This window comes from Lissotriton vulgaris, chromosome 9, assembly GCF_964263255.1.
Source record: "Lissotriton vulgaris chromosome 9, aLisVul1.2, whole genome shotgun sequence".
NCBI lineage: Eukaryota > Metazoa > Chordata > Amphibia > Caudata > Salamandridae > Lissotriton > Lissotriton vulgaris.
This window is the reverse complement of record NC_141697.1, coordinates 63,481,139-63,499,147: the sequence shown is the minus strand read 5'-3', so window position 1 is coordinate 63,499,147 and position 18,009 is coordinate 63,481,139. Positions and strand designations below refer to the sequence as shown.

The window sequence follows — 18,009 nt, the reverse complement described above, 5'->3', positions numbered from 1 at the left end:
AACACCACCAAATCATGGTACTCTCAACTTTGCCACTTTTCGAGCTGTATTTTGCATCTCTAGTGGCTTTGCAATGTCATATTCTCGTATAACGAGCACACCTACTATTTGGAACCTATAATAACATGTCTAGGAGTGTGTGCTATTCCTCGAGAGAGGCATTCTTTGCATTACTATCACAATGGAGCATCACCTAAAAAGTCGAGGCCTGAAGACTGTAGGAGAGTAGGGTCTGCAATCCCATGATCACCCAGATTTTTCGCTTTTGTTTCACTGGTTTACGACTTTCTCTGGCTGTGGGCCTGCTAATCAGACCCACAGCCTGGCTGTTCTCTTTCTAAAATTACGACATGTACCCTAGGTGCATTTACCAATTGGTACTGGGCCACCTTATCAGACCCTGTAACTCAGGGCATAGGTGTACCCAGGGCCGCCAGGGGCTGCAGCATGGATTATGCCACCCCTGGCTGGCCTCCTAAATTTGACACAACTGGCTGCGTGACAGCTGGGGCGAAGTCGTGTACACACACTTTGCTTTAGGTATAGTAGTCCTATATCTAACCATACAATGGACACTCGAGTTCCTATCAGTCACTCCTATGGCAGGCCTTAACAATCCTGAAGGCAGAGTGCGTGGGCTCGTGTGAGCTAGGTTCAGGCCCGAGCCGAGCCCGGTTGCAGCTTGCGGAATCAAGACCCAATGGCTGTTCCATGATAACGCGTACCACATCGGTAACTTCGGTGTCGCGTTATCAAGACATGTCGAGTAAGGTGTCATACGAATCGGGATGCTGCCCTCTCACCAACTCTGGCGACGAGGTTAGCATTCCGCCCTTCTAGAGGGACACGACATGTACGTAACTGTGAACCCCGGTTAAAGTTAACTAAGGCCTCAGCTCCACAAAATGGATGCTGCCACCACAGACACGAGTCTGACCTCCTGCTGCTGGGAGTCCTTCCAGCGAGGAGAGCTTGGACAAAGGGTTTCCTGTCGAGGGCGGTGTTCGCACCGTCCCAGACAGGGTTTGTGTATTCTGGGTAGGTAGGGCTTTTGCGAGAAGGTGACTGCGGAGTGGCACCCCGGTGCTCACTACGCATCTGCCGGTTAGAACCAGTTCCAGGGGCGACAGCCCTGGCCTGGGGAAAGTCCGGCAGGGGAGAGGGGTGTAACTACCCCCCTTCCTGGTCCCACCCTTAGGGCAGGACCTAGTCATGTACCCACCCCTTTCTTTAGAATAAAGGCCGGAGCGGGGACCCTTCCAAATTAGATCATCTTTGAATCAAGAACTACTTTCTACGAAAGGACACTCAAGACTCTTCTCAAGATTTCTCCCTTGTGACTAAGGAGTAGTCACCCTGCATCAGCGGGCACCATCTAAGAACTCTGCGGTTTGCTGTAAGTCCTTCCTCAAGGAATGCGACGGCCCAGCTCGACGAGAACCGGCTTCCCTGGCACCTCTACCCACGTCATCAGCTCAGCTGTGATCTGTGGGTGCGACGAGACCTCGAGGGACCGGCCATCATCAAAACCTGCACGCTTTCTTAACCAGCACGACCATCGAGGTAACTCTCTGGTGAGTGCTCAGGGGTCCGGCAGGGGAGAGGGGTGTAACTACCCCCCTTCCTGGTCCCACCCTTAGGGCAGGACCTAGTCATGTACCCACCCCTTTCTTTAGAATAAAGGCCGGAGCGGGGACCCTTCCAAATTAGATCATCTTTGAATCAAGAACTACTTTCTACGAAAGGACACTCAAGACTCTTCTCAAGATTTCTCCCTTGTGACTAAGGAGTAGTCACCCTGCATCAGCGGGCACCATCTAAGAACTCTGCGGTTTGCTGTAAGTCCTTCCTCAAGGAATCCGACGGCCCAGCTCGACGAGAACCGGCTTCCCTGGCACCTCTGACCTCTACCCACGTCATCAGCTCAGCTGTGATCTGTGGGTGCGACGAGACCTCGAGGGACCGGCCATCATCAAAACCTGCACGCTTTCTTAACCAGCACGACCATCGAGGTAACTCTCTGGTGAGTGCTCTGGGGTCCGAGAAGCCCCGACCCTGAGCCGCTCCAGCATCAAAGTGCAGTCTCCCAGCATCTCCACGATCTGCGTGGGGCCCTTCTGCTCGCTGCTCAGCACGTTGTCTGGTCACTAGCCGCTGGCTTGTGCCCTTCTGTGACGACATCCGGAAATCAACACTGCTGGTCTGGTTGCTCCAGACCGGCCCTTGCTTCCATCTTTTCGAGAAGCACCCCGGACCCTCCTGGTCCACTCAAGACGCCATCTTAGGCCCACCACGTGGCCCTGAGATTTGCCAAGGCTTGTTGCCCCATCCTGGGCCCAGCGACGCCGACAGCATCATCCTTCGTGGGACAGCTCGCACCTCCACCGTGGTCGCCGACAAACGCCTCCTGGTCCGTGAGACTGCCGAGCCTAGCGTCGCCCACTCACCTGGTCGAGGTGACGGCCAACCGGTGCCTTCCTGGTACCCTCTGACTACTGGCTAGTAGTACGAACTTGGTCCCCTCTGCTTTCAGGTATCATCAATCTCCGATCCAGGCTTGGATCTCTACGAACTATTCATCACTGGTCGCCGGCCAGCAACTCCTTTTTCTTCCGGCTCCTGGCTCGTCAGCGAAGACCCCGACGCCTGTAAGACTTGTGCAGCCGCAGCCCTCGTGGCTAGGTAACTCGGCATTTCGGTGCCTGCATAGCCTCTTTACTCTAGGGTCCTGAGTCCCTCGCTTCCGACTTGCCTTATCGGGTCCGCCCGAGACCTTAACCTTTCCGTGTCCCCGGACACTTGTTTTAATTGTGCACTTGAAGTATTTGCTAAAGAGATTTGGTTTGTGCTTAGTACCCTGTCCTCATAAAGAGTACAGGGCTGTTGTGATTCTTAATAAATATACTGTTTATTTTCATAACACTTGTGTGGTGTCCTTTCACTGGGTGTTCAAGGGGTACATGTGTGGTAAACAGCTGGCTTAACGCGCCCTCTCGAGTCTTTAGCCTTAGACTGCTCGTATCCACGCTACTAGGATAGCTGGTCTATAGGTTGACTTACAACCAAACACCATAAGGGTCGTTGGAACGATACATAGCGGTCGCTAGAATAGCGAACGTTGCATATCGGGCCAACTTCTCACACTAATGGCGTACGTCACCCTCATTTGGATGCACGCCCTATGGACGCGATTGGCAGCTTACTGAAAATGAAACACCACCAAATCATGGTACTCTCAACTTTGCCACTTTTCGAGCTGTATTTTGCATCTCTAGTGGCTTTGCAATGTCATATTCTCGTATAACGAGCACACCTACTATTTGGAACCTATAATAACATGTCTAGGAGTGTGTGCTATTCCTCGAGAGAGGCATTCTTTGCATTACTATCACAATGGAGCATCACCTAAAAAGTCGAGGCCTGAAGACAATAGAGTAAAGATGTTTCATCAATGTACCTGTGACATCTGGACTGAAATACCAGGCCAATCGAACCTTTCCAGACAAACTCCTCAGCATAAAACGGATTAGGCGACTCTAGGTCTATTTCCAGGTACAGCTGGGGGAGCTCAGGCAAAACTCAACATCCTATGAAAGTCACATTAAAACCTTTTCTAATATGCAAACTAGATATCCAGGCACGCCTGTACTAAAAACAGTTGCAATGTAGTCGCCAGGGCTATGCCATTCTGAACTAGTACTTGCATATTAAATGCATTGAGTTAAACATAAAAGTTGTCACTTTAAAATCTGTTTAAATCCAAAAATAGAGCTAATTCTGAGACAAAACAGACAGGCTAACTTTATATAGACCTTTTATAAGACCTCCCTTTACTGAAAATTCTATTCCCCTTGACTATGGAAGTGCCTTCCCAGTGTGTTCTTGTGGTTGGAGTGTTTAACATTCACTGCTGTTTTATCCTTGTACTTGTGTTTGGTACTTTTTTGTAACTTGCACACACCACTTTTTCCTTGTAACACACAGTATGCTACCTCTCACATTTTGTTTGCCTTTGATACTTGCACAAGTGCCACTATTGCCTACGTTACGTTTATTCTTGTGCCCGAGTGTCTAGCATATATTGCAGTATTATACCTCTAATTGTACTTTGTTTTCTCTTGTAACCTGCACACTTGTCACTTTTTCCTCCTGTGCACTTTTTGCTACCTCATGTATTTTGTTTGCTCACAAATGTCACTTTTACCTCATGTAATTTAACGTCTGCTTTTGTAATCTGTTGACGTGTAATGTTCTCCTCATGTATCAGTTCTGTTACTTTTGTGAAGCGCTCCGATGCCTTCGGGTAAGGTCCGCGCTATATAAAAACGCATAAATAAATAAATAAATAAATATATGGGTCATGTCTGAAAGCTCAAGATACTTTTGACAAAGTTTCATCATTTTTCAACAAAATGTACATTTTTGCCCTGACTAAAATTATATTTTTCGGATAAGGACAATGAAAGAATACAAAATCTCTGGAAACAGAGTTCTCATATTTGTGCATGTGTACCACAGTCTACCGATTGTCTGAATGATTAACCGGATAGTTACCCCTCTTGCCTGGAGTAACTTGCTTGGGTTGTCCTGATAGAGCTCGCCAGCCTGGACGCCTTACACACATTGTGAACTTGATCCAAACTCCAATCACCCCCATCCATGTCATTGTTCCTTGGCGTGAGAGCAATAGAGCTATCTATGGGCTCTTCGTGTCAGAGAAAGGTGTCAGAACACCAGCCTAAAGGCACTGGCCACAGTGCCAGCAGAGGGAGGGCACAGAGATCTATTTGGATTTCACATTCCTACCATCGTCTGATAGTGCCAGGGAGAGTGACCTCAGCAGGCGAGGGATTAGCAAGGTCCTTTTCTACAATTATTATTAGCAGTAGTAATAGCAATAGTAGTAGCTGTGATGGTAGTAGTGTCTAGTTTCAGGATAAAATACCACATAAGCGAGTCATGAAGCGTACCACACAGAGGAAATGGAAAACAGGGCAGTGGAAACTACAGTAAATAAGGATATTAGCATCTGGGGTAGCATCTAAAACTTGCTGCCCCAGACACCCAAGAGCCGGTAGTGAACTTCCAGGTCACAGAGGACTGACTGAGCCGTATAAACTGCTAATGGATGCTGAAGATTGTATTTGGCGACATCGGTAGTTTCAACTCTTCTGCTTGCCAGTCCTTGTGGTACCCGTTATTTCATTTCCTCACCTTTGCTGTTTTTCTGTTTATCGGTTCCCTTGATTTCCCTCCTCTTTAGTCTCTGTGCTGATCCCTGCTCGTGTCTTGGACTGACTTTGGTATTCGACTAGGCTATAGTTTTTGCACTGGCTCTTGATTTCACCTGTGATTAGGCTTTGGTGACTAAGAACTTGTATTAGGGACTTGGCTTTGGATTTCCCCCTTTTAGTTTGGGGACTATGATTCTATCTGGCAGTACAGAGGTGTGCAATTCGCCTTCTGTTCTCTGGCGAGTTCGAAGGTTTACCTGGGGGCTAGTTACAGTGACAACTCCTCTTACACCGGGTAAGCCACATTACAATTTTGAAATCATAGTTAGCTATTCTTCCATTTCTCCATATTCACTGTCTTCTGGTTCCTCTCTTGATAGTGAGTCATAGGCTGCCTCTGCAATGTTGTGCCATCCTGAACCTCATAAAGTCCAGTCCCGGTTTTCTAATAAGCAAGTAATCTGCTGGAAACCAGTGCCATGCTATGTCTCTCATCTAGTACCACCTCTTCCTTGTTTGTGAAACAGGTACTCCTTACTCTCCAGGAGTCTGATACAGGGAGGGGACCACCTGTAAGGAGAGAAAGTGGGATTAACCACGCTACTTACCTGCTCTCCGCCACTCTTTTCCTCCTCTCTGGCTCCACTGTAGCACAGGTTCCCAGACTTCCCTGCGATTCCAATCCAGATGCTGCTCCCTGGTTGGAGACATCTCAGTGCGCATGTCAGTTTGGCCGTCCTAACACGGCCAACCAAATCCACATGCGCACTGACAGCAGTGCCGGCCACTCCCCCTCCTTGACTGCCCTCACGATAGCCTCACCCCAAAACGTAGAACTTGAAAATAAAAACAACAATAAACCTGTTTTATTATCGTTTTATTTTCCAAGTTTTGAGGCAGCTGGCGGTGGGGGGGGGGCAAACGCTCCTCCACCATAGCGGTGGAGCCGCCGCTGTAGTACTAGTAGTTGTCATAGTAGTAGTAGTAGTATTTGGGGTGGTCATAGTAGTAGCTGAGGTAGTTGTATTAGTAGTTGTGGTAGCAGTGATAGAAGTAGGTGTAGTAATAATAAAATATTAGTATTAATATTATCCTCACCATCCAGGGCAGAGAGGTGTGGCATGTAACAGAGAACACACATTTCTGGTGTGGCTCCTTCTGCTGAATAACTTCCCTTAGGGAAGGAATGGAGGATGGTTTATGGAAGTTCTTGAGCAGCGGCTACTTAAGCAGTACAGGTAGAATGGGGATGTCATAGGAAACCTTTTTCTCCAGTTTGTATCAATGGTTAAAACCGATATATCTCAGTAATTGAGACGAATTTTGCTAGCATAGACAAACATGTCATTTTTGATTAAAAATTAATTCAAATGATTAAAGAGAGAAAACAGTTATTTAGAAATGACTGATTAGCACTTTTTCTCTATCCATCTAGTGCCGCTGCTAGAAGTAAAGTGGGACCTGGTGCTGGAATGAGCTATCTTGAAATGGTGACGGCAGTGAGGAGTAGTCCACAATCACCTCTCTTCAATCCTTAATCTTTTCTTCATCTTTGCAGAGTCTAACACAGTTAATCATCGCACCATGCAAACAACACCTGCCTCTCTAGCCACCACCCACAGCACTGAATGTATTCATCCTTCCCCCTCACTGCTCTGTTTCTATCTTCTGATTCTTCTCAACTACTCTGCCTACAGCCCTGCCTCTAGGGTTTCTTCCTCTTTCCTGCATATGTTATCTACCTCAGTGACATAATTTCCAAATGCAGCTGATTCTACCGCCTTTAGAAGGATGATAAGCAACCCTTTTCCTTGTTCCCATCATCGTCCTCTCATTCTCGAACTGTTTACAGATTTTGAATACAAGACTGTGTTCAGCTCACTCATGCTGAACTCCTCAAAAACTGAGTGTTAATTTTCCTGATACACCTTCATCTTCTCCAGTCAACCCATTAATTACCTTTCGATTGCCCCCTCATATTCTAATGCCTTATTCAGATTGTATTTGGTTAGTTTTCGTTTTCATACAGCTCACCCTCTGGTCTCCTTCCCTTAAAATGCGCATACAAACTCAGACCTCGATTGTGCCCTTGTGATTCAGAATCCGCACAACATTTTTTTTACATTTCTGTTTGTTAGATAAGCTCTACACAGCACCTAGGAACATGTATTTAATTCCTTTCCTAAGTCTCTTAATGTAGGGAATTGCAGGCCTTCCCTGGTGCACCTTCAATTACTCCAGTTTGAATTTTTATGCATAATGATCTATAAATGTATGTTGGTTGCAGTAAGGTTGAGAAACATGGAGGGCAAATGATACGATCCTGATTGTATGTATGTATGTATCCTCTGTTGAATTGGAAATTTGACTTGATGTTGATGTCTTGTATTGTGTTTCTTTTATGGCACTTTAACGAATAAAGAATTTTATGAGTAAAAAAAAGCATTACAGCTGGCACAGGAAGGGACCCTTGGCTAACTATTCAACTAAAGCTGTGGGCCTTCATCTCCACCACCGCTATCATAGTCTGGTTCAGAGAATTCATTTTTAGAAAAATGTCTCCGCATACAGACAGCCAAGTCTTTTGTTATTGTCCTTTGATGGGTAAAGCTAGTACTGGAACAGCTACATAAATTGTCTTCATCCTCATTAGATATATTCTGGCTTCTCACCCCAACTGACATCAAGCTGCCTTTCTAGCTGCAGAAAGGAGTGTCCCATACAAACTACTTATCTTATTCTTCAAGGTTATCCAGAGCATGTCCTTTCCAAACTCAAACCCTGCCCTTTGAACCCCCATTACAATAACTGCAGTTTGCCAGCCACCCTCTCTCAGATTTCCCCAGAACACCTTTTCTGTATTTTGTTCCATCATTATAGACAGACCCTTCTACCGTATCACACTCGATGGCGAACAGCTAGCAATGCCTTCCATTTCTGCATTCAAGGCTACTCTCAGAGCTCACATACTCGGGTTCAGGAATAACCACAGCCAAAAAGTGAGAACCAACACTTTCAAGCTCACGCCGCATAGACCGATAACAATCTCAGCCCTTACGTATAAATAGGTTACATTTTTTATGCATGATATTTTGTTTGAGTGTAATGCCATTTTAATGTTAATCGCCACCCATAATAAACCATCACTACCTAACTTCCAAGGTTCCTGTGACATAACTATTGCCCTTTGTAGCTTTTCTGTTGCACTGCTGATGCTCCCTTTAGTCGAAATTGCATTCTGAAATGCAAATTAAATAAATAAATAATGTGGCGCTCTTGAGAAGGTGACGTCCTTTATGGCAATCTATAAAAATAGAGGGAGTGGCCCAACTATCCAAGGGTCAGGGTACCAACACAATCAAAGTGAAATAAAAATTCCCTTGGAGCCAATATCACTTACAATCACCATCAATCTTCCATACTGAACATTCCATCCATACCCAGTGCCAAAATAGGAGAACCCCAAAGTTATAAGTACAAGCACTTAAGTGCAATCAATACTCCCAATTAGTTATAAAAAAGATCTCGTTTTATTTATCAATTGATATCAAAGTTAAAAACACGACATTAACAATGTCTTCATTAAAAATTATTCACATTCATATATAGTTAAACAATCCCAAAACTATTTAAAAAAACTATTAAAAAAACAGCATCACAGATTCTTTGTGGTCCTTGACGAATGAAAGCTACGCAATACTTTTGCTTGCGACAAGGTTTGCAGTAATTGGGAACCGAGAACTTGCGCCATTTAAACTCTGTAATTAAGCGTGTGGCTTTGTCTATTGGCACATTGAATTATTGAACCCCTCGTATTGTATTGTATTATTGTATTAATTATTTATAACGCGCAACTGTCACCCTACGGGTATCCTGGCGCCCAACAGGAAGTAGTCAGATGGAAACAACAATACACTAGCTGTCATGTCATGTGAACCACAGATAGCAACGTTATGGATGCAACTTAATTTATTTATGCGATTTTACATAGCGCGAACTTTACCCGAAGGTGTCAGAGCGCTTTACATAAGAACCAGTTGAAAAACATAAGGACTTAGGATTACATGCGTTACATAAAGGCTATAAACAGAAAAAAATTGCAAATGTACAAGATGTAAAATCACACAAGGAGGAGATACAAATGGATATACTCTAAGAGTCACATAGGCATGGTAGATAGTACAAAGGTCTACTGCATATACTAGTGATTAGAGTTATCTCTATATACATAGGGAAGGGATACAAATGGATATACTCTAAGAGTCACACAGGAATGGTAAAGAGTACAAAGGTCCACTGCATATACTAATGATTAGAGTTATCTCTATATAGATAGGGAAGGGATACACATGGATATACTCTAAGTCACATAGGAATGAAAGAGAGCACAGCGGACATCATTTACAGATTTGCTGCACTCAGAGATTGACCAAAGTGGCAGTAAACGCAGCATTGTGAACAGTGGAAGTGGGCGTTCAAGGTTTGAATTTAAGTTGCCCGAACTAACAGACGATTCCGGTTGTGAAGTATTTGAGGTTTAAGCTCCGAATAGGAAAAGATATAGAAGGACACTCGTTGCCAAATTGAAGTATCCTACATATTACTTTGGTCTAAGGATGTATTACTCGAATATATATATGACATTTTATTGTTGAGAAAAAAGAGACAATCATCTCCCCTTGTCTTGAGAAAGGTGGTGCATATCTGGCAGTAAACCGCTACAGTTTTAGTTAAATTTGAGGGACTGTTATGTCAGGTTTTACTGGTATTAGCCCAACGTCTCTAATAGATACTAACAAATTAATGCTTTGGGATGATTTTTGAAAAGAATCACCTGATAATGTCTCTTTTGTGATGCTGTTTTTTCAATATTTTTTTATTGTTTTGGGATTGTTTAATTATATATGAATGTGAATAATTTTTAATGAAGACATTGTTAATGTTGTGTTTTTAACTTTTATATCAATTGATAAATAAAACTAGTTCTTTTTTATAAATAATTGGGAGTATTGATTGCACTTATGTGCTTGTACTTACAACTGTGGGTTCTCCTATTTTGGCACTGGCTATGGATGGAATGTTCAGTGCGGAAGATTGATGGTGATTGTAAGTGATATTGGCTCCAAGAGAATTTTTATTTCACATTGATTGTCTTTTATGGCAAACGACTTAGAAAGGCTCGAGAACGCTAGGTTTTTCTGGCCAATAGAGCTTACTTTCCCAGGCATAACATGGTGGTGGGTAAGAAAGATTAGTAGGTGAATTTGTAAAGCGGTACAAACACTAATTAAGTGGGGCACAAATGTAGTAAACTGATGATGAACAGCAATGTTGGACGTGCCCATCTGGTCGAACTATGTCAACCCAACCATTCCTAAATCTATTTTGCATTGACTTAGGTTTCAGTTTTTAAAAGTGCAACTGGAGGAACAAGCTTCACAGAGGGAACGGTGCTTACAACTTTGGAAATAGAGTAGAAGATGGAGTCAAAAAGGCCCTAAATTACAAAACATACCAGCAATGGATTTGCTACAAATCCAAAAATCATACAAAGCCATATTCTAATTGTTACTTGTGCGGATGCGACCTCAAAAATCACAGCACTTGAAATGGCAAGCTTTGTATTATTGCAAATAACACACACAACAGCATCAAACTTGCACTGTTACACATTAAAATAAAACACAGGGCAAACGGTGCACTCTTACACTCCAATACACCCCTCAAAGGGCAAGCTTTGCACTCTTATGCATGGCCATACAACAAAAGGCAATCAAACCACTGTCGCACATCACCATACAACTACACTGTCAGTTGGTACCTATAGAGTTCACAATTAGTTATAATTTCCCAACCCTTTGGCATGAGCAATACCGGAGGCGCCAGTATTTCCAAGGAGGGAATGAATAACCGGTGTTATGAGATCTTGGGGAATACGTTGTTGCAATCGGACGTACCAAGAAGATTCCTGCATGTTTTCCCTGGCATTTTGCACTGAGGCAACTTCTTCCTGGTGCAGCTGAACTCTCTGGGGAAAACAGCTCAACATGCAATGTCACCCCATAACTAATCATTCTGAAGGGCCGGTCTCTTTGTTTCACCCGATGTAGGGTGGACACTAACAAACAGCAAGAGTCACAGACCCCATGCAGACTGCAGGACAGACTAAAGAGATGCCTCACGTTACACCTGGGACCATTTTAACCATTGATACAGCCTTGAGAAAGCTCTAGGAAAACACGCTATGAATGGTAACACCCTTATTGGCTCCTATTGTTTGTACATAAGCACAATTGTATGGGATCAGGAACACCTTCATGACAAATGTACAATTGTGTGGGATCGGGAACACCTTCACAACAATAAAACCTCAAAGGAAAGTGTTCTAACTTTGCTGCAGAGATTTGAAGATACAGTACTCAAAGATCCCTTCACATCTATGGTGATATAAGCTTCTAGAGAAACTACCTTTGAAGGACAAGACTGGGCAGTTGGGAGGAGACCCAGTGGAAGCAGCCATAGACACCAATAAATAACATACAAAATCGAAAAAGAACAAAAAAAGGGCACCAGGCAGCACTTCTCATTAGTTGTGGCCTCCTTCTTCTACTATACATTCCATGCACTTTAGGAAAAATCCAAGTTATGTAGGAATATATAGCATTTGATTTGGGTTTCCTTTTTCATTCTCACATTGAAAACCACATCAGTCACTTCGGCATGTTGTGCAGAGCAGAGTTCTTTTTTGGTGTGACAGAGTATGCTGTAAGTATGTTCCTGCTGATGCATCATCTCACACATCATCACTTTAAACTGTCTGCGTTTTTGTGTCTGGCTTGACAACAAACTGTCTACAAGGTATATTGTTACCAATTCTTTTCAATATGCATACAGTCGGTGTTGACTTCATCACGAGGAATATAAGTCTCTGAGCTTATTCTATTGACTATTTGGTGTATAATTTCACCTTCCAGAAAGTGGTTCTATTGGAATGCACGAGGGACTATTTTACATCTGAGAAGTACACTCAAACTTTAAGCTGTTTGCCACATTCGATTCTGTATCTCCTCCAACTTACACCAAAATCAATCCTCTTTTGATACTTTTTTCGAAGCACTGGCAAAGCCAACAGTGCAGACTTTAATGTGATAAACAGCATTAGGGCTTGTAAAGCATAAAAACAACATTAAAGAATTCCTGTGGTTACATGTTTTAGCAAAGTAAAGCTAGACCTACAGGATTTGCCAATTCGTGTTTCAACTTGCAGTTTTGATTCTGTGACAGTAAAGTTATGTTAGCTAACCTGCATTAAAATTAAGTACATGTAGTGTTGGAATGATGCATGTGCACAAAATTATCAGTCATTGATAGTCCTGTTTTACCATTCTTCACGAAAATATTTATTCATACTGCTTCTTATTTCCACATTTTAGCACTATTTTACAAGAGGCACGTAAGTAATTTAACTAGTGTCTCATGCAAACCTGCACGATCATAACACAAATCCGTCCTCTCAGAGAAATCCTTACCAATTATCTTGGTTTGTCGCTTCAGTAAGAAATGTACCTTTATTGAACAGGCACTCACTAGATATTTTTCAAAATGTGACATGATTTCTTTTCTTCTAGTGGTATCAGGGCCGAGGGTCAAATGATCTCGCTGCTTGTACTGTCATCAGAGCAACGTTATCTGTTACTTCCTGGGATGTTAGTGAATGCAAAAACTCTGTGATATTAAGTCCAACTACATGAAGCAGATATTGGACCATTTCAAATGAAGATGTAAAGCGGGGCAAAATCTGTTCTGCTACAGAACAACATACAGATCAAAGAAAAGCCTCCACTTTTACTCACCAAAATAACATACAAGCTTAACCTTGAACAACAACGCATAAAATGACAACACAGACAAATGTCATATGTTAATGTTAATGTTATTGACATTTCTAAAGCGCGAACTGCTACCCGAAGGTGTCCTGGCGCTACATGAAGTCCTACCTGGGTCCTAAAGCAAGAAAGGGGTGTTAAACCAAAGCCTGAGTTTAGCCAGTAAAGAGTCAAGTCTCCAAAGCCTTTCTAAAGGCCAGTAAGCTTGGCAAGGCTCTAAGATGCATTGGGAGGCCATTTCTTGCCTTGGCTGCCCCAACCACAAAGCTCCCCCCCCCCCCACCCCCCCCAGTTGGCTTTTTTTGCAAAAGGTACCGCCGCCGGTTTAGCATCTGAAGAGCGTAAACATCTAGTTGTAGTTGGTGTGTACCATTGGAATTGCATTTTGAGATGGTTGGGCCCAGTTCTATAAAGTGCGTTGAGTACTGTGCAAAGAGCCTTAAACTGCAACCGTTTTCACACTGGCAACCAGTGGAGCCTTCTGATCTCTGCATTACAGATCAAGGTACAATACAGGGAAACCGTGCACTATTAAAAAACAGTACACTTATCAAGGGGCACCATTAACTATTTCGACAGTGTCAAAGTACAATTAATGTTGCATTTAGAAAAATGCATATAAATATGGAGCAAAATAAAATTTTACAAACAAAACACCAAATATTGAAGTTCCAAAGACAAAGAAAAGGGAACCAGGGACTAAGACATACAAGCCCTTCCTGTGTCTATTGTTTTAACATCCAATTAGACTTGTTGTAAAGCTATGCCATGCTGTTACTGGCTTTGGACTTTGAGCCCCTCAACTTCAGCCAAGAAACTGTTCTTTGAAGGAAATACACTCATTCTAATGCATCCACACATCTTTGATGTTAGGTAATATTTATTGTAAAAGGCCTGCATTCTAACTCTGGGTTTAAGTCTACCCCCTCAGCTTTACCATTCTCGTAAAGTATACAAACTACTCAATTAAGAAATAAATGAACTTGAGTAGCACACGTCTAATTTTTAATCTGAGCATTGGCTTGCTGGTGTCTGTGAGGCCTAGCACAGTAAATGGGAAGGGTTCAGAAGTGGACCCTGTATCTGCCTCCTACCAAACAAATGAGCCACAAGTATTATTACATAATTGACTGCCCCCTAACTATGCTGAAGAATGAAACATGGTGCACATAGTAGGTGTCCAGCCTTCCACTTCCCGGTCCCTATAATCTTCACACATCTAAGTACCCCTGAGGACTTTAAAAATACATCGATGCGAGGCAATTTTGCACTGGTCCCATGTAATTTTGTTCCACGTCTGGGTAATTTTGCAGTGGCATGCACTGGTGCAAAAATGATATTTGCACCGACTGACCTGTGCAAAAATAACTTTGTTTTATGAGTCAGTTAATGCAAATGTCAGTTCAAGACATGTAAAACTGCCAAGCATTAGTGTCAAATTGCCCAGCACTGGTTCCCTTTACCTGATCTGGCCTATAGTCCCCCGACGTGCCAACCAAAAACATGCAGAGTCCATTTATCCAACACAGCTTAGAGGAAATTAAGGGAGATTCAATTACTACTATATTTAAGGCTCAAACCTGCTGAGTTACAATAAAAGGAAGTATATCACGTTAGAGTCGATTATAATTCAAGTAATCTGCCTTCTGATAGCTTGAAAGGCAAATTGAAATGAGTGTATTAAACCACTGCATTATATTCAAAATTAAAAGCGGCTCTTCAGTTTAACAAACGCTTTTATGCAAACTAATCCAAGTTTAATTAACTGCTTGTAAACAGTTTATCTTGGTGTTGTCAGTTGGAGTATTATGCGTATTTGCATAAAATCTAATCTTTAAATTCTAGCACTGAATGATCAGAATAAAAATGATTGCAGTTTTGTAAAAAGGGGACCCCTACTGAAAATAATATGTCTTGTTAGCTTGTAGGGAAAAATACAATTGGGGTAAAGTAATACACTAAATACAAGAACTATTCTATCGCATTATATCAGAGTTGATTATTAAATAAACATGTACATATGACTCAATTCTGTTCAATCTGATACAAAATTGTATTTTATTCTTATTCTTCTTTATATTGTTGCTGGTTTTCTTTTTGTGGGATTTAAATCTTTTCATGATACATATACTTCCTATTTTTAATTCACAATCACATATGTACATGACATATACACAGAATGCATATATCACAAACAATACATTACAGTGCTGTACAAATAAAAAACTAAGAGAGGAAGTTCCTATGTTAACATCAATTTTCAGATGCTGGCGGTCGAATAGCACACGACGTGCGTTTTGGCATTTTAAGCCTTCTTCAGGGGTACGGTCTCAACTTTTCTGTCATTTTTTAAATGAAGCTGTGGACTGGAATTTTTTCACAGTTTGAGGAAATTGTTCTTTAAGCATCAGTAGGTTGCACATGGATCCAAACACTTCTGGTGATTAACAGCTTCACTCTTTAAATGGCCACTTTATGAGTTAGCGAAGACTTTTTTAATGATCCTGCGATACTTGTGATAAAAATTGTGCTCCATCAGATTTGAAGAGAAAAAATATATTTTGCCTTTCCTCAGAAATAATTATCTTCACAGTATGGGCATATGGTCTAAGAAGGTATAGGCCAGCTACTCGGTGGGGTTCTAAAAGGAGACCAAAGCCATATGTATAATTTTGTGTCTTACCGGGGCACTTTAGCCTCACGTATGGCGGTAAAAGCTTCTGGTTCAGCACTCCAGCTGGTCAAAAATTAACAGGGACAGATATACCCTCAAATCGGCGGCTTTATATTTAATAATCAACTCTACACAGAATTAGACCGGTTTCTGATATAATGCGATAGAATAGTTCTTGTATTTAGCATATTACTTTACCCCAATTAAAAATTATTGCAGAACATTTCAAAATGATTGATTTTTGAAGACGCCGGACTGCACTGTGATTGCTGGTGGTAAAGAGACATGTGGTTTCAGTTGTCCACTCAGAGAAGTTGGTGTTATGTTATTGTTAGGTGTGTCCACTCAGAGAAGTTGATGTTATGTTATTGTTTGGTGTGTTTCCACAACAGGGATTCTACTTTTAGCATGCTGTCTGAACCGATTCCCAGGCCTCTTGAGAGCTCTTGCAGTGGCGTTGGTGCCAGTTTCAGGAGGAAGCGCTACCAAGGGCCTAGTGAACGTGTCCACGATGGCAGATTGGGTCAGTCAAGAGTCAGGGGATATGAGGTTCTGATGAGCATGAGAGCACGCCTGCACAGCAGCGCTAGGCATCCCCCACACCACTCCCATCTCAGCCTTGGAATGCGGAGGACTGAAGAGCAGCTGTTCCCCGGGGCAGGGAGGACACACAGTCCCTTTAAAGCAGCACTGTGACCAGTGGCACAAGGAGTCTCACAGGTCCTCCCTCTGGGGAGAGTGCATGCGCTCATAACCTAGAAATGGCTCGGAGACGTCACTCACCTGTCGCATAACATCTAGGACACATGCATTGACTGCTTCCGGGGACCTAACAGGTGTGAATCAAGGCAAGCTAATTACACCCAGTCTGCACCTGCTCTGAGGCACATAGAGAAACTCGGGGGTGCACTCTCCGATGCAATGACTTGAGCTGGCAGAGGATTCTCCACGGATACTCACAATGCATTTGTAACCTCAGCCCCGTTGCGCGAAAGGAAGCCAGGCATGTAAGGCAGGACACCGAAGCCAGTGAGGGAGGCACACCTGACCTCTGCTCCCACGAGGCACCTGCTGATCCAGCCCGTGCCCCCCAACCCCACCCAGGTGTTTGCTCTCCATCTACACAGGACAGGGAAGGGAAGGGAAGAGGGGCAGGTGTATCTAGCGCGTCTGAGCGTGTGCCCCCGGGCAGGCTTCCTCCTAAGAGTCATGAACTTAATGTGATAAAGGGTGGACGGGACTGAGCTGGTCCGAGCGTCCAGAAATGGTGTCAGTGGGTGAGGCGGAGGATGCAGGAGACAGGGGAGGCGCTGTCACTCTTCTTGTTAAGGGTCAGTGTAGAGCGGACAAGGGAGCTGAGAGCACACAGGGGCTTTGGTGTGTCGCTGGTGCTGGAAGGGACGAGTCGCGCTGCCGGAGGTACTCACGCAAGACCAGGGGCAAAAGGCGGAGGAAAGTTCACGAGAGCCATCAAATGAGACAGGGAGCGGTGGATGGAGCTGGACACAGCGCCCCTCCACCCGAACAGCTCCCCACACATTGCAGGGTTTCATTGCACAAACATATACGCCTAGGCTCGTATTAACATGAAGCAGTGTGGGCACTGGCAGGCTCGCCCCTGTGTTCACGGCGTGCATAGGAGCCTCTGGTGTCTGCTGAATAAAGGAAAGGACGCGCTCCCTCCCCCTCGCTCCAGCAGCGGCGGCGAGAGCTCTGCGCAGGCAGGCAGCGGCCCCGGTACTCACGGTGCGCAGGAACTGGATCTCGTCCTCCCCCTCGCCTCCTTCGGCCATGGCTCCCGAGGAGTCCGCCGTGCACGCGCTCTGCTGGCCTCGTCCGCCGGCAGCCCCAGGCTCCGCTCTGCGCTGCGCTCCGTGCAATATTAGCAGCCGGCTAATCCACGGCCATATAGGGAGCCCGGCCTCTGTGCGCTCACTGCACTGCACTGCAGACTGACATCCCCCTCAGCGCCAGCGCCAACTGCACAGGCTTTAGAGCGGAGCGCGCAGAGCCGCCCCCTCCCAAAAGAGCACGGCCCTCCCCTCCCTCCGCTGCACGGGAGCCCCCCCCTGAAGGGTAACTTACACCCTGGCCCCGCCACCTCCTGCTTATGGACCTCTGACTCCTGGAGAAGAGCGTATCCTCCGGGGATTAATTTTAAACCCCGTCCTCCCCACACCTCGTCCACATGGAGTGCTTCAGAAGGAATCGGAAA

General features: G+C 44.2%; 1 protein-coding gene across 5 annotated transcripts in view; it reads right to left on the bottom strand.

Annotated features, from left to right (window-relative positions):
* The window catches only part of RYR3 (ryanodine receptor 3), a 1,864,151-nt gene extending 1,846,399 nt beyond the window's left edge, over positions 1-17,752 (bottom strand). For 4 of the 5 annotated variants that reach the window (XM_086937032.1, XM_086937031.1, XM_086937033.1 and 1 more), the window contains exon 1: positions 17,540-17,724. In XM_086937032.1, coding sequence (XP_086793158.1) covers positions 17,540-17,587 — 48 coding nt within the window. In that variant the 5' untranslated portion in view covers positions 17,588-17,724. Of the gene's footprint in view, positions 1-17,539 lie in introns of all 5 variants that reach the window. The other variant, XM_086937034.1, reaches the window with a different exon arrangement.
* Positions 17,753-18,009: the final 257 nt, after the last annotated feature.